The sequence below is a fragment of the Mobula hypostoma genome, chromosome 5 (assembly GCF_963921235.1).
Source record: "Mobula hypostoma chromosome 5, sMobHyp1.1, whole genome shotgun sequence".
Taxonomy (NCBI): domain Eukaryota; kingdom Metazoa; phylum Chordata; class Chondrichthyes; order Myliobatiformes; family Myliobatidae; genus Mobula; species Mobula hypostoma.
Window position 1 is genome coordinate 4,537,763 of NC_086101.1, and position 24,311 is coordinate 4,562,073.

The 24,311-nt window shown below is 50.0% G+C and overlaps 1 protein-coding gene across 1 annotated transcript in view; it reads left to right on the forward strand.

Annotated features, from left to right (window-relative positions):
* The window catches only part of slc44a4 (solute carrier family 44 member 4), a 95,980-nt gene that overhangs the window by 60,826 nt on the left and 10,843 nt on the right, over positions 1-24,311 (forward strand). The window contains exons 14-21 of the mRNA XM_063047902.1: positions 6,684-6,786; positions 11,943-12,199; positions 15,080-15,174; positions 15,729-15,832; positions 16,743-16,816; positions 17,872-17,942; positions 18,954-19,048; positions 20,861-20,945. Of these exons, the coding sequence (XP_062903972.1) occupies positions 6,684-6,786; positions 11,943-12,199; positions 15,080-15,174; positions 15,729-15,832; positions 16,743-16,816; positions 17,872-17,942; positions 18,954-19,048; positions 20,861-20,945 (884 nt within the window). The remainder of the gene's footprint in view (positions 1-6,683; positions 6,787-11,942; positions 12,200-15,079; positions 15,175-15,728; positions 15,833-16,742; positions 16,817-17,871; positions 17,943-18,953; positions 19,049-20,860; positions 20,946-24,311) is intronic.

Below are 24,311 nucleotides of genomic sequence, written 5' to 3' on the forward strand. Positions count from 1 at the left end.
TCTGTACTCTGCCTTCAAGTTCGACCTTCCAAAGTGATGAAGGGACCAGAAATAAACTGTTGGAGGTCAATAGAGATTGACATCAGGATGGCCTGAATGTTTCTTGTCCTTGATGTGCCTGAGTGCCTCAGGGAGCCATCTCGGGGGACACACGATCGACAGTTTTACATCTGTAGTCTCAAACAGGCAAGGCTGGATTAAAGTACTCCCTCACCCAACCCCTACCCAGAGGTCCCCAGTGAACCAGATCCGGCTTTAGTTAATAACGTACCTCAAGTTCCATGGTCATCTTCGATTGCGAAGGACAAACAACAACCTCAATTCCACTGCCCCTGTGATGGGAGTTCAAGCTCAAATTGGAGTTTAATTGTGATGAATACACATGGACACTGCCGAAAGAAACACTGATCCTCTGAAGCCAAGGTGCAAAAAAACAGATCCAACAGTCACAGACAGGACAGGGCAGGGCATATATAACACAGCAGTAAACATACACAAAAAAGACTGATCTTCCCTGAGCATCATGTTGTGTAGACTGATGGTGCTTGGACATAGTCGGAAAGAACAAGCACTGAGAAAAATGGATTTGAACTCAGTTCCTGAACATTAATCCAGACGTAGGTTCGAAGTTTCAAACTGATACCCATGTGGTTAAGGGTTCTTGTTAAGAGATACTGGGGTCGACTGGTGACAAACAATGATCATCATGAGACATAGGAACAGAATTAGGCCATTCGGCCCATTGAGTCTTCTCCACCATTCTATCATGGCTGAATTATTTTCAACCCTGTTCTCCCAGTAACCCTCCTCCCCCTGAGCAATCAAGAGCCTATCAATCTTAACTACACCAATGACTTGACCTCTCGAGCTGACCGTTATGTTTAGCAATGCCAAAACATGAAACTTATTGAGAGCAAAAATGCGGAGCCAGAAGTGTGTGTTTTAGTTTTGTTTTCACTTTAAGCAAGGCGCACGTGTTTAGCCTGGTAGCTTAATGGTGTATGCCATTGCCGTACTTTTACATATGTAAAAAAAAACAAGGAATCCTTAATCAAACAATATATTTGCAAGATCACTCAAATATTACTGAAATATTAAATACACAGCAGTGACGAATTCTTCACCACCCATTGGCTGAAAAAACACCTCCTCTCTGCTCGATAGGAACGTCCCTGTATTCTCTGTGCTCTCTAGTCCTTGTCTCCCCCACAACAGGAAACTTTCTCTCCACCTCCACTCTATCAAATATTGAAAGGCCTGGTGGGTAGGTTTCTCTGAGGTCCCCCCCTCATTCTTCTAAACTCCTTCAAGTACTGGCCTAGAACCATCACACTTCCTTCATACATGCCTTTCTCATACGTTAAGCTTTTCACTCCTGGGATCCTTTTTACTGAACCTCCTCTTGACTCTCTTCCGAAAATATAGGGCCCAAAACTGATGACAGTTAGATAAATAGATAAATGGATATTACAGTAGCATTACAAGTTCGCAGATGTACAATATTAGAAGAGAAGTAAGAAGAATGAATAAAAAATAAGTTACCTTAATCAGTCTAACAGGAGGGGGTCATCACTTCCCTGCCTAATGGCCGAGGGTAAGAATGACCTCATATAGCGCTCTTTGGAGCAGCTCAGTTATCTTAGTCTGTTACTAAAATTGCTCCTCTGTTCAGCCAAGGTGACATGCAGAGGGTGAGAAACATTGTCCAGGATTGCCATGATTCAGCTTATACCATTTGACAGAGTCCTCCACCAGGGCCCCGTGTTCATCCTCCTGTCCTCCCCTTATACACACAACGGTAGCTGAGAAATCAGAATTTCTGCAGAAGACATGACTCGGTGTTGTATCTAAAGTCTGAGGTGTGCAGGGTAAACAGGAAGGGAGACAATACAGTCCCCTGTGGGGCCCCAGTGCTGCTTATAGCCATGTCTGACACACAGCCCTGAAGCCACACACACTGTGGTCTGCCAGTCAGGTCGTCCGTTATCCAGGATACAGTGGAAGTGTCAATCTGCATTGAATGGAGCTTTTCCCCAGCAATGAGGGCTGTATAGTATTGAATGCACTTGAGAAATCAAAAACCATGATCCTCACAGGGCTGCCCTGCTTATCCAAATGGGAGTAGACTGTTCAGCAGGTAGACGACAGCATCATTGACTCCAATGTGCTCTGGGTAAGCAAACTGCAGGGGATCGAGGGCTGATCTGACCAGGGGTTGGAGGTGAGTCAGGACCAGCCTCTCCAGGGTCTGCATGATGTGTGAGGTCAGGGCCACTGGACAGTAGTCATTCAAGACTTTCGTTCAGCCCTTCTTGGGTACTGGGTCCAGACATGATGTTTTCCACACAGTCAGGACCCTTTCCAGGCTGCGACTCAGACTGAAGACGCACTGGAGAGCTCCACACAGCATCTGAGCACTCTCCTTCAGGACCTTGGGGTTCACACCATCCGGGCTCCCAATACTTTTGTCCGAGTTTCCCCAGAGCCCCTCTCCCCAGCTCAGCAGTGAGAATTAACACTCACTGGGCATTCACCCGTCCCGGAGCTGAATTATCCAAACTTCTCCCAGCTACACCTGCTGCTCGATCAGTGGGATTAGACTCCAAGCCTTCTGGGGTTGCTCCCCCTCACCTCCATTCGAAAAGGACATCCCTCTGTTCTGAGGCTGTGTCCTCTGGTCTTAGACTCTCCCACCATGGGAAACATCCTCCCCACGTCCTCTCTATCAAGACTTCTCAATATTCAATAGGTTTCAATAAGGCCCTACCCCCAACAACAATTCTTCTGAATTCCAGTGAGTACAAACCCAGAGCCATCAAATGCTTCTCATATGACAAGCCTTTCAATTCCGTAATCATTTTTGTGAGCTTTCAATTCTCTCCAATGTCAGCACATCCTTCCTTAGATTTGGTGGGGGGGGGGTGGTCAAAACCACTCACAATACTCCAAGCGAGGCCTCACTAGTGCTCTATAAAGCCTCATCAGTCCTCTCGTAATGAATGCAAACATTGCATTTGCCTTCCTCACCACAGACCCAACCTGCAAGTTAGCTTTCAGGTTAGGTTAAGATTAAGTAGCTGGGCTTGCTGGCGGTGAGCTTCACTGGGCCTGGAAGGGCTGTTCCATGCTGTTTCTCTGAAATAAAGGACAGATTGTCCAAAAGATAAAATGTGCTGAGAACATTGGTTGTAGAAAGACCTTGAGAGCAAATCTGCAGGTTTTTGGACTAAGTTCAGTGTTGTGGTGAGTGAAGTTAACAATAGACAATAGGTGCAGGAGTAGGCCATTCAGCCCTTCGAGCCAGCACCGCCATTCACTGTGATCATGGCTGATCATCCACAATCAGTATCCAGTTCCTGCCTTATCCCCATAACCTTTAAGAGCTCTATCCATCTCTTTCTTGAAAGCATCCAGAGACTTGGCCTCCACAGCCTTCTGGGGCAGAGCATTCCACATATCCACCACTCTCTGGGTGAAAAAGATTTTCCTCAACTCTGTTCTAAATGGCCTACCCCTTATTCTTAAACCGTGGCCTCTGGTTCTGGACTCACCCATCAGTGGGAACATACTTCCTGCCTGCAGCGTGTCCAATCCCTTAATAATCTTATATGTTTCAATAAGATCCCCTCTCAGCCTTCTAAATTCCAGAGTATACAAGCCCAGTCGCTCCAATCTTTCGACATATGACAGTCCCGCCATCCCGGGAATTAACCTTGTGAACCTACGCTGCACTCCCTCAATAGCAAGAATGTCCTTCCTCAAATTTGGAGACCAAAACTGCACACAGTACTCCAGGTGTGGTCTCACCAGGGCCCTGTACAAGACCTCGATGCTTTGGGAGAAATAACTTCCTGAACCTGTGTGGGTTCTGAGTTTCCTGTACCACTACCTGCTTGATGCTTGTTGGGAGAAGAGAGCACAGCCTCAACGGTGAGGGGCTTTCTTGTGGTGGCACTCCATGTCAATGTGGAGAAAGCTTTACCCACGATGAAAGGTTATTCTTACGCAACTAAACACTCAGAAATGCTCTAAGTGCAAAGTAAATTTGTTATCAAAGTACGTGCAGGTCTCCATATAAAATCCAGAGATTCAATTTCTTACAGGCATGCGCAGTAAATTCAAGACCCATATTGTTGTTGTCCGTCCATTGTTGACGTCGATGAGGACCTCAACACCATTATGATGGTGTCGAGACTGGCGCGTGATTTGGATTTAAGTGAGGGAGAGTTGCGCAGCGTCAGCCTCACTCTCTCTCCCCAATTCCCATCTGGATCCAGTGGCAAGACAGAGTCTAGATGGCTGGAGATGGGACTAGGCACAGTGGATGACCAGGACGTCTTCTGTGTCTTGTCCTGCTCTGCACGTTCCACGACGCTTGCAGAGACCACCTTCTTGACCGTTGGACCTTCCATTGGTCTCATCCACTCAATCCACCGGAGTCTGTCTTCACATGCTGGGATAGGCAACTCCCTATCTCACCGAGGGTTTGATTAGCCGGCTTGTCGAAGCCGTTGCCCGGGGTGTGGCCGCTGTCGCATGCAAACAGCTACGGGGAGCCACAGGTGAGAGCTGAGTGCCAGGTGGGGACTAAAGGTGGACTAACCGCCCTGAAAAGGACGCGACATGTTCCCCCACCAGAGGTGCTACCCCTCCCTGACACTCCATACACCCCAAGACCCATAACAGAATCGATGAAGACCACACACAACAGGTTGGAGAAACAACCAGTGGGCAAAATACAACAAACTGTGCAAATAGAAAAGGAAAGGAAAAGAAATAATAATGATAATAAACAAATGAGCAAGACATATCAAGAGCATGAGATGAAGAGCCCTTAAAAGTGAATGCATAGGTTGTGGAACGGTTCAGTGTTCGGGTGAGTGAAGTTATTCTCTCTGATTAAAGAGCCTGCTGGTTGAGGGGTAATAACTGTTCCTGACCCTGGTGGTGTGGGTCCTGGGGCTCCTGTACCTCCTGCCTGATGACAGCAGTGAGACGAGAGTGTGACCTGGTTCGTGGAGTCCCTGTGACGGATGCTGCTGTCCTGCAATAACACTGTCTGGATGTGCTTAGTGGTGGGGGGGGGTGTGGGGAGGGAGCTCTTTGCCTGTGATGGACTGGGTTGGAAGGTGATTCTTACATAACTGAACACTTGAAGTATTCACCCTGAAGTGGCCAATCACGAGCAGAAAAACACGTTATTCCCTTCAGAGTCGGCTGCTGACTGTTTGTCAACAACTATTCCCTGTGACTGGTCCCCTCTGGAGAAAGCTCCTGATCTTTGGAGTGAGTAATTCCCTTTTCACGTGTCTCCTGCAGCTGCCTCGGCCCTGGTGCTATCAATGTGAGTTTGTTCTTCACCTGGGTCCGTTATCTCGGCCCTTGATCAGTTCCAACCAACTCCCCCGCCCACCATTGTACCTCTGCCAGTGCATAAGAATAGAAACAAGCTACAGAGAATTACAAATTCTGCGAGCTCCATCGTGGGCACTGGCCTCGCCAGCATCCAGGACACCTTCAAATGGGGATGTCTCAAAAAGACAGCATCTATAGAACATAGAATACTACAGCATAGTACAGGCCCTTTGGCCCACTATATTGTGCTGACCCTCAAACCCTGCCTCCAATATAACTCCCCACCTTAAATTCCTCCATATACCTGTCTAGTAGTCTCTTAAACTTCACTAGTGTATCTGCCTCCACCACTGACTCAGGCAGTGCATTCCACGCACCAACCACTCTGAGTAAAAAACCTTCCTCTAATATCCCCCTTGAACTTCCCACCCCTTACCTTAAAGCCATGTCCTCATGTATTGAGCAGTGGTGCCCTGGGGAAGAGGCGCTGGCTATCCACTCTATCTATTCCTCTTAATATCTTGTACACCTCTATCATGTCTCCTCTCATCCTCCTTCTCTCCGAAGAGTAAAGCCCTAGCTCCCTTAATCTCTGATCATAATGGATACTCTCTAAACCAGGCAGCATCCTGGTAAATCTCCTCTGTACCCTTTCCAATGCTTCCACATCCTTCCTATAGTGAGGTGACCAGAACTGGACACAATACTCCAAGTGTGGCCTAACCAGAGTTTTATAGAGCTGCATCATTACCTCGCAACTCTTAAACTCTATCCCTCGACTTATGAAAGCTAACACCCCATAAGCTTTCTTAACTACCCTATCCACCTGTGAGGCAACTTTCAGGGATCTGTGGACATGTACCCCGAGATCCCTCTGCTCCTCCACACTACCAAGTATCCTGCCATTTACTTTGTACTCTGCCTTGGAGTTTGTCCTTCCAAAGTGTACCACCTCACACTTCTCCTGGTTGAACTGAGAATCCCCATTACCCAGGACATACCCTCTTCTCATTGCTAGCATCAGGGAGGAAGTACAGGAGCCTGAAGACACACACTCAATGTTTCAGGAGCTGCTTCTTCCCCTCCGCCATCAGATTTCTGAATGGACAATGAACCCATTGAACTCTACCTCACTACTTCTTTTTCCTCTTTTTGAACTATTTATTTAATTTAACTTTTTATTTTATATGTTTACTGTAATTTACAGTTCCTATAACTGCATACCGCATTGTACTAATGCCACAAAACAAATTTCACAACATGCAGTTTGTTCGTGGTATCAACCTGATTCTGATTGTACGTGTTTCCTTAACCTCATCGATGATTAGATACCTCGCTACGTCAGGGCAGCCACTCTACCGGGTTGTCAGTGTCGGCAAAGCCACACCCGCATGTGCCTCGATCCTGGGGAACGAAAGCTGCAGCCCAATGGTGAGTGTCCTGACCGGCCGCCGGTCGCTCTGCATGAGGCCTGGTGACATTAGATCAGGTGAGAGTCGAAACAGGGGGATTCGGTCGATGCTGGAAATTCAGAGCGACACACACAAAATGCTGGAGGAACTCGGCATCTAGGGAAAAGAGTAAACCGTCGACGTTTCAGGCCGAGACCCTTCATCAGGGCTCCAACATTTTGTGTGTATCAATTTATATAAGATTAAATTTGCTTTATTTGCCACATGTACATCGAAACCTACAGTAAAGTGCGTCGTTTACCACCAAGTGTGTGCTGGCGGCCCACAAGTGTCACACACCTCCATTGCCAACGTAGCATGCCTACGACTTACGTAGCCCAACCCATACTTGTTTGAAACGTGGGAGGAAGCAGGAGCACCCGGAGCAAATCCACGCTGCCACGCAGGAGGAATGCACAAATGCCTCGCAGACGGTGGCGGAAATTCAACCTGGACCGCTGAATACTGGCACTGTCGAGCGTTTTGCTAGCCGCTACGCTGCCGTGCTGCCCTGTCCGCTGGCGTTGACCTTCCCTGACCTCTGGCCTTCGCCTCTGGGAGGAGAGGGTCCCCTCTGACGGGAACCGGGGGAACACTGAGGTGGTTGACAAGTTGGACCCGATGCTGCGCTGGAAGAGGCCTATGGAATATTTTGGTTCCCTCCTGAGGGAGGAGGATGAAAGCAGGTTTCGGGGGGGGGGGCAAAGGGAGGGTTCTGGATCTAATAATGCATAGAAAAGGAAAACAGAAATACTGCAGGCACCGGGAGCTGAAACTATCAGAAACACTGAGCAGGTTGAGCAAAACAATGAATGTTTCGAGCCTTCCAGTGTTTCCATGGGGCCATAAAACAGGAGCAGAGATCGAATCGGCTCCACTATTCTATCATGGCTGATTTATTATCCCTCTCAACCCCATTCTCCTGCCTTCTCCCCGTAACCACTGACACCATGATCAATCAAGAACCTATCAACCTCCCCCTTAAATATGCCCAATGACCTGGCCTCCACAGCCACCTGTGGCAATGAATTCCACAGATTCACAACCTCTGGCTAAAGAAATTCCTCTTCATTTCTGTTCTAAAGGGACGTCCCTTTATTCTGAAGCTGTGCCCTCTGGTCCTAGACTCCCCCCACTATAAGAAACATCTTCACCGCAACTACTTTCAATATTCAATAGTTTTCAGTGAACCACCCCCCCCCCGCAATTCTTGCAAACTCCAACAAGTACAGGTACAGAAACATCAAATGCTCTTCATAAATTAACCCTTTTATGCCCGAGATCATTCTAGTGACCTTTGTCTGGACCCTGTCCAGTGCCAGCACATCTTTTCTGAGATGAGGGGTCCGAAACTGCTCACAATACGGCAAGTGTCTCAATGTTACATCCTTGTTTTTATATTCTAGTCCTTTCGAAATGAATACTAACATTGCATTCGCCTTCCTTACCACTGACTCAACCTGCAAGTTAACTTTAGGAATTCCGCATAAGGACTCCCAGATCCCTTTGCACAGGTGATTTTTGAATTTTCTGCCCTTTTGGAAAACAGTCTATGCCTCTATTCCTCCTAACGAAGTGCCTGACCGAATTTGTCCGAGTCCCTCTGCAGACGATCTGCCTGTTCAACGCCACCGGCCCCTCCACCGATCTTCCCACCGCTCCATCCAAACGTCTGGCTGTTTCTACGTTTCTGTGGATGGCTGGTCCACCTCCACAGCCACGATTTTCAGAGTCTCCCATCCCTCCTCACTGAGTTCCTCCAGGCCCTCGGAGGTCAAAGAGTCACAGAGCACTACAACACAGAAACAGGCCCTTTGGCCCATCGACTCCATAGAACATAGACATAGAACAGTACAGCACAGCACAGTACAGGCCCTTCGGCCCACAATGTTGTGCTGACCCTCAAACCCTGCCTCCCATATAACCCCCCACCTCAAATTCCTCCATATACCTGTCTAGTAGTCTCTTAAACTTCACTAGTGTATCTGCCTCCACCACTGACTCAGACAGTGCATTCCACGCACCAACCACTCTCTGAGTGAAAAACCTTCCTCTAATATCCCCCTTGAACTTCCCACCCCTTACCTTAAAGCCATGTCCTCTTGTATTGAGCAGTGGTGCCCTGGGGAAGAGGCACTGGCTATCCACTCTATCTATTCCTCTTATTATCTTGTACACCTCTATCATGTCTCCTCTCATCCTCCTTCTCTCCAAAGACTAAAGCCCTAGCTCCCTTAATCTCTAATCATAATGCATACTTTCTAAACCAGGCAGCATCCTGGTAAATCTCCTCTGTACCCTCTCCAATGCTTCCACATCCTTCCTATAGTGAAGTGACCAGAACTGGACACAGTACTCCAAGTACGGCCTCACCAGAGTTTTACAGAGCTGCATCATTACCTCGCGACTCTTAAACTCTATCCCTCGACTTATGAAAGCTAACACCCCATAAGCTTTCTTAACTACCCTATCCACCTGTGAGGCAACCTTCAGGGATCTGTGGACCCCAGATCCCTTTGCTCCTCCACACTACCAAGTATTCAGCCATTTACAATAGTTCATGCCAGACTATTAATCTGCCTCGTCCCATTGACTGCACCTGGACCATACCCCTCCCATTCATGTACTCATCAAAACTTCCCTTAAATGTTGAAATCAAAACTGCATTTGAGTGAAGAAGTTCCCCCTCAGGTTCCCCTGAAACAGTTCACCTTTCGCCTTTAACCTACCTATAGTTCTCATCTCACCCAACCTCAGTGGAAAGCGTCCGTGTCTCTTTACGCCATCGATACCTCTCTTACTTCTGAAAACCTCCATCGAATCTCCCCTCATTCTCACTCGCTCTAGGAAATAAAATCCAAACCTATTCCCTTTCCCCGTAACTCAGGTCCTCAATTGCCAGCAACATCCTCGTCAACTTTTGCTGCACTCTTTCAATGAAGGAGGGAAGATTTGTGTTGGGAGATCACAATCGAAGTACGTAGATTCAGTTCTGACCTCCGCTCCCTCCCAGCCCAACGCCCCCCTCATTGACAGTGTGAGCCCCGTAACCTGGGACTCCAGCCCTGTAAAGTGTACCTTCTCCAGAAACTGTAGCACTTTTTCTGCATTCTGTTACTGTCTTCCCTTGTTTGACCTCAATGCACTGGTCTGTATGGATGACATGCAAGACATTTTCAGTGTCCCTCAGTATGTGTTCCAAGGTCAAAGTAAATTTATCATCAAAGAACAACTACGTCACTATGTGAAACTGAGATTTATTTTCTTGTGGGCATACTCAGTAAATCCAGGAAACACGATGGAATCAATGGAAGACCGTATCCAACAGGATGCACAAACAGCCAGTGTGAAAATACAAAAGAAAAATAATACTAATTAAATAAGCAATGAATATTGAGAAGATGAGATGAAAAGTCCTTGAAAGTGGTTGTGGGAGCAATTCAGTGATGGGCCAGGTGAAGCTGAGTGAAGCTATCGCTTTTGGTTCAGGAGCCTGACAGTTGAGGGGTAGTGACTGTTCCTGAACCTGGTACAGCAGTGAGAAGAGAGCATGGCCGGGGTGGAGGGTGTTGATCTTGGATGCTGCTTTCCTGCGACAGCACTCCTCACAGACGTGCTCAATATGAGGGAGGCTTTCCCTATGAAGGACTGGGCTGTATCCACAGGATTTTCCGTTCGAGGGCATTGTCTTTGCACACCAGGCTGTGGCATAGCCAGTCAATATACTCTCAACCCCACATCGACAGAAGTTTGTTGGAGTTTTAGGTGTCAGGTTGAATCTTCACAAACGCTGAGGAAATAGAGGCACTGCCAATAAAACAATTTAACAATCCTTAAATCCCGTAAGCAATTCCTTCACCCATTCCATAACCACCAGTCCTCTGAGTTTCCTTAAACCCATTCCTCATCCTGAACTCCTCCCTGAGTCTCCATAAACCCATTCCTCCCCCCACACCCAAGTCTCCATAAATTCATTCCTCATCCCCCACTCCTCTCTGAATCTCCTTCAACCCATTCCTCATGCCCCACTCCTCCCTGTGTCTCCTTAAACCCATTCCTCATCTCCCATTCCTCCCTTCCTTAAACTCATTCAGTTAACAGACAACCTGGAGCCTCATCCCCCACTCCTCTCTGAATCTCCTTAAACCCATTCATCATGCCCCACTCCTCCCTAAGTCTCCTTAAACTCATTCCTCATCTCCTTGAGCTTCCTTAAAACCATTCCTCATCTCCCATTCCTCCCTTCCTTAAACCCATTCAGTTAACAGACCCCCTGCAGCCTTATCCCCCACTCCCCCCAAGTCTCCTCTCCCTCTGTGCATGGTTACAGGACATAGAACACTACAGCACAGTACAGGTCCTTTCGCTTACAGTCTTGGGCCAATGTTCTCAACTGCCTGACTCTAACCCTTCCCTCCTCTGTCGCCTCCGTTTTTCTTCCGTCGATGTGGAGGGTATCGTGAGACTGATCTTGGAGTAGGTTAAAAGGTGTGCCCAACATCATTTAACAAAGGATCTGTACTCTGCTCTACCATGAGGGTTTTGTGGGGGGCTCCCAGGGTAGTCCCATTCTCCAAGAAACCGAACTGGTGACCGAGGGGAGTGGTGCGAGCTCAGTTGCAGTGTGATGTCAGGCAGTGTAAGGAGGGGGGTAGATGAGGTGGGGAAGTTGGGGAATAAAGGGAGGGAGTGGAAGAAAGTTGAAGAGTCAGCGGTGGGCTGAGGGACGAGTAGTGACATGGGGCTGACAGATGGTGTGCCCCTGGGAGGGAGCATGGACAATCTGGAAGGGTCTTCTTTCTTCATAAGCCCATCGCCTCCGCTGGGGCATCTTCAGCCCCCCAGAGCGCTCTGTCCTGCCCTGGGCCACTCAAGGGATTGTTCCTGAGGCTCCCACAGAGTTGTGACTTTCACGACATAGCTTCATACATCTTCCAGAGGAGGATCCTCCCCCTCCCAGGGACAAGGTCTCTGCAGCCTCTGCGGGCGTTTCTGGAGCTCTGGGTTTTTATGGGACGGGGTTGGGAGTCCCGTGCCTGATCCCTCCCGTTTCGCAGCTGGGCTTGGGACAGTCCATGGCAGAGTTAACCTGGGAAGATGGGACAGACTAACCACCCCTTTCGTCCTCCCGTCCAGACCTTCAACGCGTCGGCGTACAGCTGTGACACGGTGAAGTGCGCCTTCTACAAGTACAATGAAGAGGGTATCCTCCAGCGCAACCTCTTCCAGCTGCAGATCTACAACATCATCGGCTTCCTGTGGTGCATTAACTTCGTCATTGCCCTGGGGCAGTGCACCCTGGCCGGAGCCTTCGCCTCCTACTACTGGGCCTTCAAAAAGCCTCAGGACATCCCCTACTTCCCAGTGTCTGGTTCCTTCATGCGTACCCTCAGGTGAGGAACATATTCCCCCCCATCGCTTGCTGAGTTTAAAGATAATGAGAAAGAGTGGCTTTATTTGTCACATGTAGATCAAAGTCCCACTGAAATGCGACACTTTTGTCAACAGCCAACGCCGTCTGAAGATGGTGTGGCACGGTTGTGTAGTTAGCGCAATGTGTTACAGTGCCCGCGACCCAGGTTCAGTTCCCGCTGTGCCGGTAAGACATTTGTACGTTCTCCCCGTGATCGCCTGGGTTTCTCCACGTGCTCCGGTTTCCTCCCACGTTCCAAAGATGTCCCGGTTGGCAGGCAAATTGGTTATTGTAAATTGTCCCGTGATTAGGCGAGGATTAATTTGGGGGTTGCTATGTGGCGCAGTTCGAAAGTCTGTAAGGGCCTTTTCCGCGCTTCCAACACCAACATAGCACGACCACACTACCTAACCCTAACACTTTGACACGTGGGAGGAAATGCCGAGAGGTGACATTGCAGCTGTGTGGGACCCTGGTTAGACCCCACTTGGAGTACTGTGCTCAGTTCTGGTCGCCTCACTACAGGAAGGATGTGGGGGTGCAGAGGAGATTTACAAGGATGTTGCCTGGATTGGGGAGCATATCTTATGAGAATAGGTTGAGTGAACTCGGCCTTTTCTGCTTGGAGTGACCGAGGATGAGAAGTAACCAGGTGGAGGTGTATGAGATGATGATAGGCATTGATCGTGTGGATAGTCAGGGGCTTTTTCCCAGGGCTGAAATGGCTAGCACGAGAGGGCACAGTTTTAAGGTGCTTGGAAGTAGGTACAGAGGAGATGTCAGGGGTAAGTTTTTTACGCAGAGAGTGGTGAGTGGGTGGAATGGGCTGCCAGCAACGGTGGTGGAGGTGGATACGATAGGGTCTTTTAAGAGACTCCTAGATAGGTACATGGAGCTCAGAAAAATAGAGGGCTATGGGTAACCCTAGGTAATTTCTGAAGTAAGTACATGTTCGGCACAGCTTTGTGGGCCGAAGGGCCTGTATTGTGCTGTAGGTTTTCTATGCTTCTATGAAACCAGAGCACGTAGAAAATCCACATAGTCACTGGGAGGACATATAAACTCCTTAAGGACAGCAACGGGAAATGAACACGGATGGTGATCACAGGCGCTGTACAGCATTGTGCTAACTCTTGTATTACTGTTTGGCTGACTGACTGGTGTTGCTGCCTTCTGGATCATCATTTATTGAAGGCATTGACTCCTAATCAAACCATGGGGCCCAGCCCATCAACGCTCATGTTGTCTGGAACGGCAGGTTCTTACAGCCACAGCCTCTTCTTTTTTTCTTTAAATTTAAAATTCATAGATCCTCAAAGCCGTGCAAGTTGATAGGGTGGTTCAGCAGGTGCACGGTGTGTTGGCCTTCGTTAGTCGGGGCACTGAGTCCCAGGGTTGTGAGGTGATGTCGCAGCTCTCTAAAACCCTGGTTAGACCACACTTGGAAGTATTGGGTTCGGTTCTGGTCTTAATATTACAGGAAGGATGTGGAAGCTTTAGAAAGGGTGCGGTGGAGATTGATCAGGATGCTGTCTGGATTGGAGAGCATGTCCTATGAGGGTAGGTTGAGCGAGCTAGGACATGACTCTCTGAAGCGAAGGAGGATGAGAGGGGACTTGATGGAGAAGTACAAGATAACGGGGCCACTAATCACAAGTGAGTTATTCATTTATTTGGAGTAGAACAGGCCCCTCTGACCCACCGAGCCTTGCCAGTCATCGAGAGGTGGGGGGAGATTTTGTGACCAGGTGTTGTGTAGGTCCAGAGTTTCAGACTAACACCTGCAGCGGCTGGTTGTCTTGCGAGGAGCGGTTGGATGTGAGTGAGCCAGTGAGGGTGAAAGAGAGAAAGAAAGAAAAACACAAAGCTTTATAGAGGGTTCAGAGGAGATTTACCAGGATGCTGCCTGGATTAGTGAGCATGTCTTATTTTACTATCTCACCTGACTATAGGAAGGATGTGGAAGCATTGAAAAGGGTACAGAGGAGATTTACCAGGATGCTGCCTGGTTTAGAAAGTATGCATTATGATCAGAGATTAAGGGAGTTAGGGCTGTACTCTTTGGAGAGGAGGAGGATGAGAGGAGACATGATAGAGGTGTACAAGATAATAAGAGGAATAGATAGAGTGGATAGCCAGCGCCTCTGCCCCAGGGCACCACTGCTCAATACATGAGGACATGGCTTTAAGGTAAGGGGTGGGAAGTTCAAGGGGGATATTAGAGGAAGGTTTTTTACTCAGAGTGGTTGGTGCGTGGAATGCACTGCCTGAGTCAGTGGTGGAGGCAGATACACTAGTGAAGTTTAAGAGACTACTAGACAGGTATATGGAGGAATTTAAGGTGGGGGCTTATATGGGAGGCAGGGTTTGAGGGTCGGCACAACATTGTGGGCCGAAGGGCCTGTACTGTGCTGTACTATTCTATGTTCTATGTTCTATCAGGACTGGTTGAGTGTTCTAGGGCCTTCGTCTTCAGAGAGATAAGGTGACTTGACAGAGATCTAGGAGATGATAAGACATAGACTGAGTGGACAGCCAGAGTGTGTTTCCCAGGGTGAAAACGGCTCATATGGGGAGGTATGATCTTAAGGTGATTGGAGGAATGCATAGGGAGATGTCAGGGGTAGTTTTTTTAACACAGAAAATGATGGTGGTAGAGGCAGATACATTGGTAACATTTAAGAATCTCTTAGATAGGCACACGGATGAAGGGAAAATGGAGGGTTGTGTAAGAGGGAAGAATTAGATACATCTTCGAGTAATTTAAAGTGTCTGTGTCTGAGTGTGTGAGTGCACGTGAGTGTATATTCACAAGGAGACACAAGGCATGAGACTTTGAAGTTGCATTGCTTCCTTTCAGATATCACACCGGGTCGCTGGCTTTCGGAGCCCTCATCCTAACCATCATACAGCTCATCCGCATCATCCTCGAGTATCTGGACCACAAGCTGAAAAGTAAGAACCCACTGCACTGACTACTGAGGAGGGGAACGGGTGGGCCTGTGGGGTGGCAGATGAGCGGCTGGGGTCAATAGAGAGAGTTCAGAGATCGGTTAAACACAAGGGATTCGGCAGACGTCAGAAGCCTAGAGCAACACACTCAAAATACTGGAGGGACACAGCTGGTCGGGCAGCATCTAAGGAGAGGAGTAAACTGTCGACACTTCAGGCCGAAACCATTCTTCAGGATGGGGAAGGTTGAAGGGAGAGTCGGATTCAGATTTGGACGGGGGTGTGGGAAAGGAACAGAGAGTGGGACCGATCGGTCTCTTCCACAGAGCTAGCACAGACACAATGGGTTGAATGGCCTTCTGCAGTGCAGAGCACAATTCCATTGAGAAACGCCTAAGCTACATCCTTCAAGCAAGAATCTACCTCCACAGGGGTCTTGCTGTCCCTGTCCCTCGTGTCCTCTCACGTTCACACAGACATACACACACACGCACACACGCACACCCAGAGCGGTGAGATGCCCCTCCTGAGTCAATGCTTCACCTCTCCCCCTGCAGGCGCACAGAACCCAGTCACCCGATTCGTGATGTGCTGTCTCAAATGTTGCTTCTGGTGCCTTGAAAAGTTCATCAAGTTTCTGAACCGCAACGCCTACATCATGGTGAGGGGAGTGGGGGGGATCAGGGGAGGGGGAGGTGAGGGCGGAGGGAGTAGATTGGCAAAGGGATTTGGCAGTCCTTGTGCAGGATTGCCTACAGGTTCATCTGCAGGCAGAGACTGTGGTGAGGAAGGCAAACGCAGTGTTGAGAGGGCTAGACTATAAACACAAAGAGGTGATGCTGAGGCTTTATAAGGCATTTGGTCAGACTGCACTGCGAGCATTGTGAGCAGCCTTAGGTGGAGTCCTTCTCAGAAAAGATGTGCTGGTATTGAGAGGGTCCAGAGGAGGTTCGTAAGATTAATCCCAGGAACGAAATGAAAGGGTTAATGCGTGAGGGGTGTTTGGTGGCTCTGGGTCTAACTCGCTGGAGCTTAGAAGAATGCTGGGGGTGGGGGGTGGGTGAATCTCATTGAAAGGCCGAGGTAGAGTGGAGTGGAGAGGATGTTTCTACAGTGGGGGAGTCTAGGGTCAGAGGGCACAGGCTCAGAACAGAGAGACATCCCTTTAGAACAGAGATGAGGAGGAATTTCTTTAGCCAGAGGGTGGTAAATCTGTGGAATTCATTGCCACAGGTGGCTGTGGAGGCCAAGTCATTGGGTGTATTTAAAATGGATGGCGGTAGGTTCTTGGTTAGCCTGAGCATGTAAGATTACAGGGGAGGAGAATGGGGCTGAGGGGTAACATCAGTCTGCCATGATGGAATGGTGGAGCAGACTTGATGGTCCAGTTCTGCTGGTCAAGCTGGGGGGAGGTGGATGGGTAAACAAGAAATATTCCCAACGTAGGGGTGAATGGAAGTGCTCTGGGCTACTGTGGAATGGAAATGTGCGGGGAGTGGAAACAGACACGGACAGATGGGTGGGTGGGCTCCGTCTGTTACTTTAACCCCTCCCTCCCCCTCTCTCTGTAGATCGCAGTGTATGGCAAGAACTTCTGCGTTTCAGCCAAGAACGCCTTCAAGCTGCTGATGAGGAACATCGTCAGGTGAGACCCCTCCTCCCCACCCTCAAGCTGAGGACCCAGCCCTCGCTCCCCCCACCCCTGCCACCTCACTTCCCTGTCCGGTGAGGGGCTGGGTCCGATTCTGGGGCTGTCGTCGGACCCCCGAGTCTCGTATGGGTTTAACCCTCCGTCGGGAGTGACGTGTCTCCGTCAAACGGGTTTTGTAATCATCAGCCGAAGTGAAGTCACTGCCTGGCGACTATGGGAAGGGACGGAAGGGGTACGGGGGGTGGGGGGAGCGAGAAGGGAACGGAGTGAGGGAGCGTGAAGAGTGTGCAAAGGATGCAGAGGGAGTGGAAGGGGAGAAAGACAGAGAGTGGGAGGGGAGGGGAGGGGAGAGAGAGGGGGAGGGAGGGGGTGGGGAGGGGGAGGAGAGGGGGAAGGGGGTGACAGGAGGGGTGGGAAGGGGAGGGGGTAGGGGTGGAGAGGGATAGAGGGGAGAGGGTGAGAGGGGGAAGGGAGGGACTTTGAGAGAGGGAGAAAGAGGAGAAGGGAGGGAAGGAGAGGGGACAGGGAGTGTGGGGGAGAAGAGAGGGGTGGGAAGGGGAGGGGTGAGAGAGGGGGAGGGTGAGAGAGGAGAGGGTGAGGGGGGAAGGGGAGAGAGGGGGAGGGGGGAGGGGGAAGGGAGGGAAGGAGAGGGGACAGGGAGTGTGGGGGAGAGAGGGGGTTGGAGAGAGAGAAGGAAGGGGGAAGGAGAGAAAGAGAGGGTGAGGGAGGGAAAGAGAGGATGAGGGGAGGAGGAGGGCAAGAGAGGGGCAGGGGGAAAGGGAATGGGTGGAGACAGACCAGGTTATGGAAAGAGGGTGGGGTGGAGGGAACAAGAGGGGTGCTTGCTCTGACATGGACCCAGCTGTCCAGATGTGGTCAGCGGAGACCGGCTCCATCTGGAGTTCCCCAAGGTATCTGGAATACTGTGAGGCCGGGCCTCCCCCTCCCTCCCTGCTGTGGAGGGAAGGCCTGCACTGGACTGTGGAGGTGGGATCCGCTGTTCCTGGTGGAAGGAGAGTGACCTGCTCCGTGTTTTCTGACCCTCCCAGGGTGGTGGTCCTTGATAAGATGACCGACCTGCTGCTGTTCTTTGGGAAGCTGTTGGTTGTCGGTGGAGTGGGTGAGTTACTGAGTCTGGCGCAGTCTCGGACCCTTGGTTTGTGTCCGGTTCAGTCTGGGACTCTCAATCCGAGTCCTTCTGTCCGATTCCAGCATGGTTTGGGTCCCTCAGACCCTGGCCTATGACCACCTGAAGAAATACATCTACTTTGAACCTCGAAACCATTCTAATCCATGTAGCGGTCTAAATGTTTTACAAATGTAATCGTATCCGTCTCTCCCACTCCCCCCAATAGCTCATTCTGTGTTCTCACCTCCTTCCGACTGGGAAAACTTGCCCGTCAGATCAGTTACACATCTCTCCCTCCTCGTCTGTAGCCTACGCCCTCTTGTTTTAGACTCCCCTCCTCTGGGCAAAAGACCCTTATTGGTGCCCCTCCTGGCTCCCTCACCTCTCTTGTCTGGCACCAGGCCTCCAGGAGGACCACAGCCCTGTCGTAGGGTGTAGAGCTATGCTGGCTGGAGTCATGGCCTTGGTGGGGTCACCCATACCAACCAGGTCAAAGGGTAGAGGCCAGACTAAGAGTGGCCCACTGATCCTCCGGGTTTGGGGGTTCATCTCAGGGCTAACAACCCTGACTGGGAAGATGAAACCGTTACAGGAACGGGAATGGATAATGCTTCTACATCTGAGTGCGACAGTATTCCTGAGTCTCCGCCTGGCACCTGCATGGCTGACAGTAGTGAGAAGCAAGAGGAAGCTCCTGGTATGATGGGGCGAGCCCTGAGCACGGTGACAGCAGGAGATGGAGGACCTCCATCGCTGCCTTAAACACCAGCAGCATAGCGGGCAGGAACTCAGCCAGTCTGACCCCATGGGCTTGGTTTGCAGACCTCGCGTAGTCTGGGTTGAGCCAGACTGGGTAAGGAAGGCAGTTTACACCTCCCCGAGGGGCATTAGTGAAAGCGTTAGCTCTCATCGATCCTGGGGTCACCCTTGCCATGGTCGTTACTACCGGTCAGAGTGCGGCTGAGTGATTGAGGTGGTGTATGACCCTCTCCCTCTTTCCAGGCGTCCTGGCATTCTTCTTCTTCACTAATCGGATTAAGATCTCAAATCCGACGTTCCAGGTCCCTGTACTCAACTACTATTGGCTTCCGATTCTGGTAGGCACACACGTTTGTACGTTCGTATCTTCTTCCACAGAATTACAGTTATGTCATATATTGTACGGCTGCTACACAACACCAGACACCAGGGCAGCCACACCAGACGCTGCAGGGACTCAGCATCGGCGGAAATGAATAAACAGTCGACTTTTCGGGCCAAGACCCTTCATCGGGGGCAGGGGAAGGAGGAAGATGGGGAGAGGGGAAGGGGGGAAGATGGGGAGAGGAGAAGGGGGGAAGATGGGGAGAGGAGAAGGGGGGAAGATGGGGAGAGGAAGGGGAAAGATGGGGAGGAGAAGGGGGGAAGATGGGGGAAGGTGGAAGATGGGGTGGGGAAAGGGGGAAGCTGGGGGAGGGGAATTGGAAAGATGGGGAAGGGGGAAGATGAAGAGGGGAAGGGGAAGATGAAGAGGGGAAGGAGGAAGATGGGGAAGGGGAAGATGAGGGAGGGAAAGGGGAAAGATGGGGGAGGGGAAGGAGTGCAAACTAAAAGGTGAGAGGTGAAACCAGGTGGGTTGGGGTGGGGGCACATGAAGCAAGAAGCTGGGAGGTGATAGACGGCAAAGGAGCGGAGGTGCTCGGAGGTGTCCCAGTTTCTCTCTGACCTGAGACTGTGTCAATTTCCTTTAGCCTACAGATGGAGAGCCTTAGTAAACACACAAAGCCATTCAGAAACATACATAGTAAGAGTTCAGACACAGAATCAAATTCAGGTTGATTATCACGGACATATGTGATGAAGTGAGGCACCACCTCCCTGGCAAATCCGTTCAGGTTGTCTGCCGTATCCAGTGCTGCCAACTTGGCCTCCTTCACCCTGGTGAGACCCGACAGAGATCGGGACACCGCTCTGTCGAGCACCTCTGCTCCATCGGCAAAAAGAATTTCCTGGTGGCTAACCATTTTACTCCCAACTCCATTCCCGTTCTGACATGTCAGTCCGTGGCCTCCTCTACTGCTGCGATGAGCCCTCTCTCGGGGGAGGAGCAACATCTTATACTCTGCCTGGGTGGCCTCCAACCTGACGACATGAACATTGATCTGTCTAACTCCCGGTAGTTTATCGCCTCCCTCTTCTCTCATTTTTTGATTCTCCATTCTGGTTTCCCTCTTACCCCTTCTGTTCTCTTCACCTACCCCTCACCTCCCTCTGCTGCCCCTCCTCCTTCACTTTCTCCCCTGGTCCACTCTTCTCTCCTCCTTCTTCAACCCTTTACCTCTTCCACCTCTCAGCTCCCCTCCCCCACCCACCTCCCTCTACATCTGACCTCGGTCCACAGGAGGTTCACAAGAATGACCCCAGATAATGAGGAGCATTTGATGGCTCTGGGCCTGTACTCACCGGAGTGAGGAAGAAGTGGGGAGGGGTGGTGATCTCATTGAAACCTGTCGAATGGTGAAAGGCCTCCATAGAGTGGAGGTGGAGAGGATGTTTCCTGTGGTGGGAGAGCCGAGGACCAGGTGGCATTGCCTCAGAACCGAAGAATGTCCCTTTAAAACAGAGATGAGAAGGAGTTTCTTTAGCCAAAGGAATGGTGAATCTATGGAATTCATTGCCGTAGACGGCTGTGAGGGCCAATTCGTTGGGTATATTTAAAGCAGAGGTTGATACATTCTTGATTGGTCAGGGTGTCAAAGGTTATGGGGAGAAGGCGGGAGAGTGGGGTTGAGATGGTTAATAAATCATTGGATGGTGGATCAGACTCAATGGGCTGAATGGCTTAATTCTGTTCTTATAGCCTTGTGGTCTTATCCTGTCATTGGCATATAGGGGCCGCACGGTTAACTAACGCTCGTGTTGTTCCGCAGACTCTCGTGGTTGGCTCGTACATGATCGCGCAGGGATTTTTCAGTGTATACAACATGTGTGTGGACACCCTCTTCCTCTGCTTCTGTAAGTACTTCCTGACCCTTCCATCCCTCCCTCCCCCCCGCCCTTCCGAGGGCACAGCACTCCCTCCCCTCTGCCGAGGCCCCCAGCCCCACGAGAATACCAGTCATGGAGTCATTGAAACATACAGCACGAGAACAGGCCCTTCTGCCCATCAAGTCCAGGGTACTCTGGATCCAATGCAGCACAAAAAAGTACAAATATTGTTAATAATATTTACTGAAATCCAGCACTGAACAGGCCCTAGCAGCCCTTCCTGCCATGGTGCCCTGTAACCCACGTATTGAACCCGAGCCTAGTCACAGGACAGTTGACAATGACCAGTTAACCCCACTGACCAGCACATCTCTGGACTGGGGAGTGCAGCTGGAACACACACGCACCCTCCATAGGGAGGACAGACAGACTCCTGACAGACGATATCGGAATCGAACTCTGAACTCCGACGCCCCCAGCAGTAATAGTGTCGCGCTAACCACGAGGCTGCCGTGGTGTCCGTGTTATAATTCACGTTATTGATAGTATCTCTGCATATTAATGACTTCCTTGTATCTGTAGGGGTTAGCAAGGCAGGGCGTAGACTGTAAACATTTCAAGAGATTGAAAATAAAGATTGGCTTTATATCGACCCACACATTCCGAGGGCGGATTGGGTGGAGCCGGCAAGGGTCACCACATTTCCGGCACAGACATAGCATGTCCACAACTTACTGACCCTAACCCGTATGTCGTTTGGGGCATGGGAGCTCACGGAGGAAACCTATGCAGTGAGGCGGAGGATGTACAGACTCCCTGTAGACAGTGGTGGGCATTGAACCCCAATCAGTGATGCTGTAAATGCCTCGAACTTCTGCTATCCATGTACCTCCCCAATAACGTTGTACCCGTACCCTCGACTATCCATGTACCTCCCCAATAACGTTGTTCATGTCCCTCGACTATCCATGTACCTCCCCAATAACATTGTTCATGTCCCTCGACTATCCATGTACCTCCCCAATAACGTTGTACCTGTACCCTCGACTATCCATGTACCTCCCCAATAACGTTGTACCTGTACCCTCGACTATCCATGTACCTCCCCAATAACGTTGTACCCGTACCCTCGACTATCCATGTACCTCCCCAATAACGTTGTTCATGTCCCTCGACTATCCATGTACCTCCCCAATAACGTTGTACCCGTACCCTCGACTATCCATGTACCTCCCCAATAACATTGTACCTGTACCCTCGACTATCCATGTACCTCCCCAATAACGTTGTACCTGTACCCTCGACTATCCATGTACCTCCCCAATAACATTGTTCATGTCCCTCGACTATCCATGTACCTCCCCAATAACGTTGTACCCGTACCCTCGACTATCCATGTACCTCCCCAATAACGTTGTATATGTCCCTCGACTATCCATGTACATCCCCAATAACGTTGTTCATGTCCCTCGACTATCCATGTACCTCCCCAATAACGTTGTTCATGTCCCTCGACTATCCATGTACCTCCCCAATAACGTTGCACCCGTACCCTCGACTATCTATGTACCTCCCCAATAACGTTGTACCTGTACCCTCGACTATCCATGTACCTCCCCAATAACGTTGTACCTGTACCCTCGACTATCCATGTACCTCCCCAATAACGTTGTACCTGTACCCTCGACTATCCATGTACCTCCCCAATAACGTTGTACCTGTACCCTCGACTATCCATGTACCTCCCCAATAACGTTGTACCCGTACCCTCGACTATCCATGTACCTCCCCAATAACGTTGTACCCGTACCCTCGACTATCCATGTACCTCCCCAATAACGTTGTACCCGTACCCTCGACTATCCATGTACCTCCCCAATAACGTTGTACCTGTACCCTCGACTATCCATGTACCTCCCCAATAACGTTGTACCTGTACCCTCGACTATCCATGTACCTCCCCAATAACATTGTACCCGTACCCTCGACTATCCATGTACCTCCCCAATAACGTTGTACCTGTACCCTCGACTATCCATGTACCTCCCCAATAACGTTGTACCCGTACCCTCGACTATCCATGTACCTCCCCAATAACGTTGTTCATGTCCCTCGACTATCCATGTACCTCCCCAATAACGTTGTACCTGTACCCTCGACTATCCATGTACCTCCCCAATAACGTTGTTCATGTACCCTCGACTATCCATGTACCTCCCCAATAACGTTGTACCTGTACCCTCGACTATCCATGTACCTCCCCAATAACGTTGTACCCGTACCCTCGACTATCCATGTACCTCCCCAATAACGTTGTACCTGTACCCTCGACTATCCATGTACCTCCCCAATAACGTTGTACCTGTACCCTCGACTATCCATGTACCTCCCCAATAACGTTGTACCTGTACCCTCGACTATCCATGTACCTCCCCAATAACGTTGTACCTGTACCCTCGACTATCCATGTACCTCCCCAATAACGTTGTACCTGTACCCTCGACTATCCATGTACCTCCCCAATAACGTTGTACCTGTACCCTCGACTATCCATGTACCTCCCCAATAACGTTGTACCTGTACCCTCGACTATCCATGTACCTCCCCAATAACGTTGTACCTGTACCCTCGACTATCCATGTACCTCCCCAATAACGTTGTACCTGTACCCTCGACTATCCATGTACCTCCCCAATAACGTTGTACCTGTACCCTCGACTATCCATGTACCTCCCCAATAACGTTGTACCTGTACCCTCGACTATCCATGTACCTCCCCAATAACGTTGTACCTGTACCCTCGACTATCCATGTACCTCCCCAATAACGTTGTACCTGTACCCTCGACTATCCATGTACCTCCCCAATAACGTTGTACCTGTACCCTCGACTATCCATGTACCTCCCCAATAACGTTGTACCTGTACCCTCGACTATCCATGTACCTCCCCAATAACGTTGTACCCGTACCCTCGACTATCCATGTACCTCCCCAATAACGTTGTACCTGTATCCTCGAATGTCCATGTACCTCCCCAATAACGTTGTACCCGTACCCTCGACTATCCATGTACCTCCACAATAACATTGTACCTGTACCCTCGACTATCCATGTACCTCCACAATAACGTTGTACCTGTACCCTCGACTATCCATGTACCTCCCCAATAACGTTGTACCCGTACCCTCGACTATCCATGTACCTCCCCAATAACGTTGTACCCGTACCCTCGACTATCCATGTACCTCCCCAATAACGTTGTACCCGTACCCTCGACTATCCATGTACCTCCCCAATAACGTTGTACCCGTACCCTCGACTATCCATGTACCTCCCCAATAACGTTGTACCTGTACCCTCGACTATCCATGTACCTCCCCAATAACGTTGTA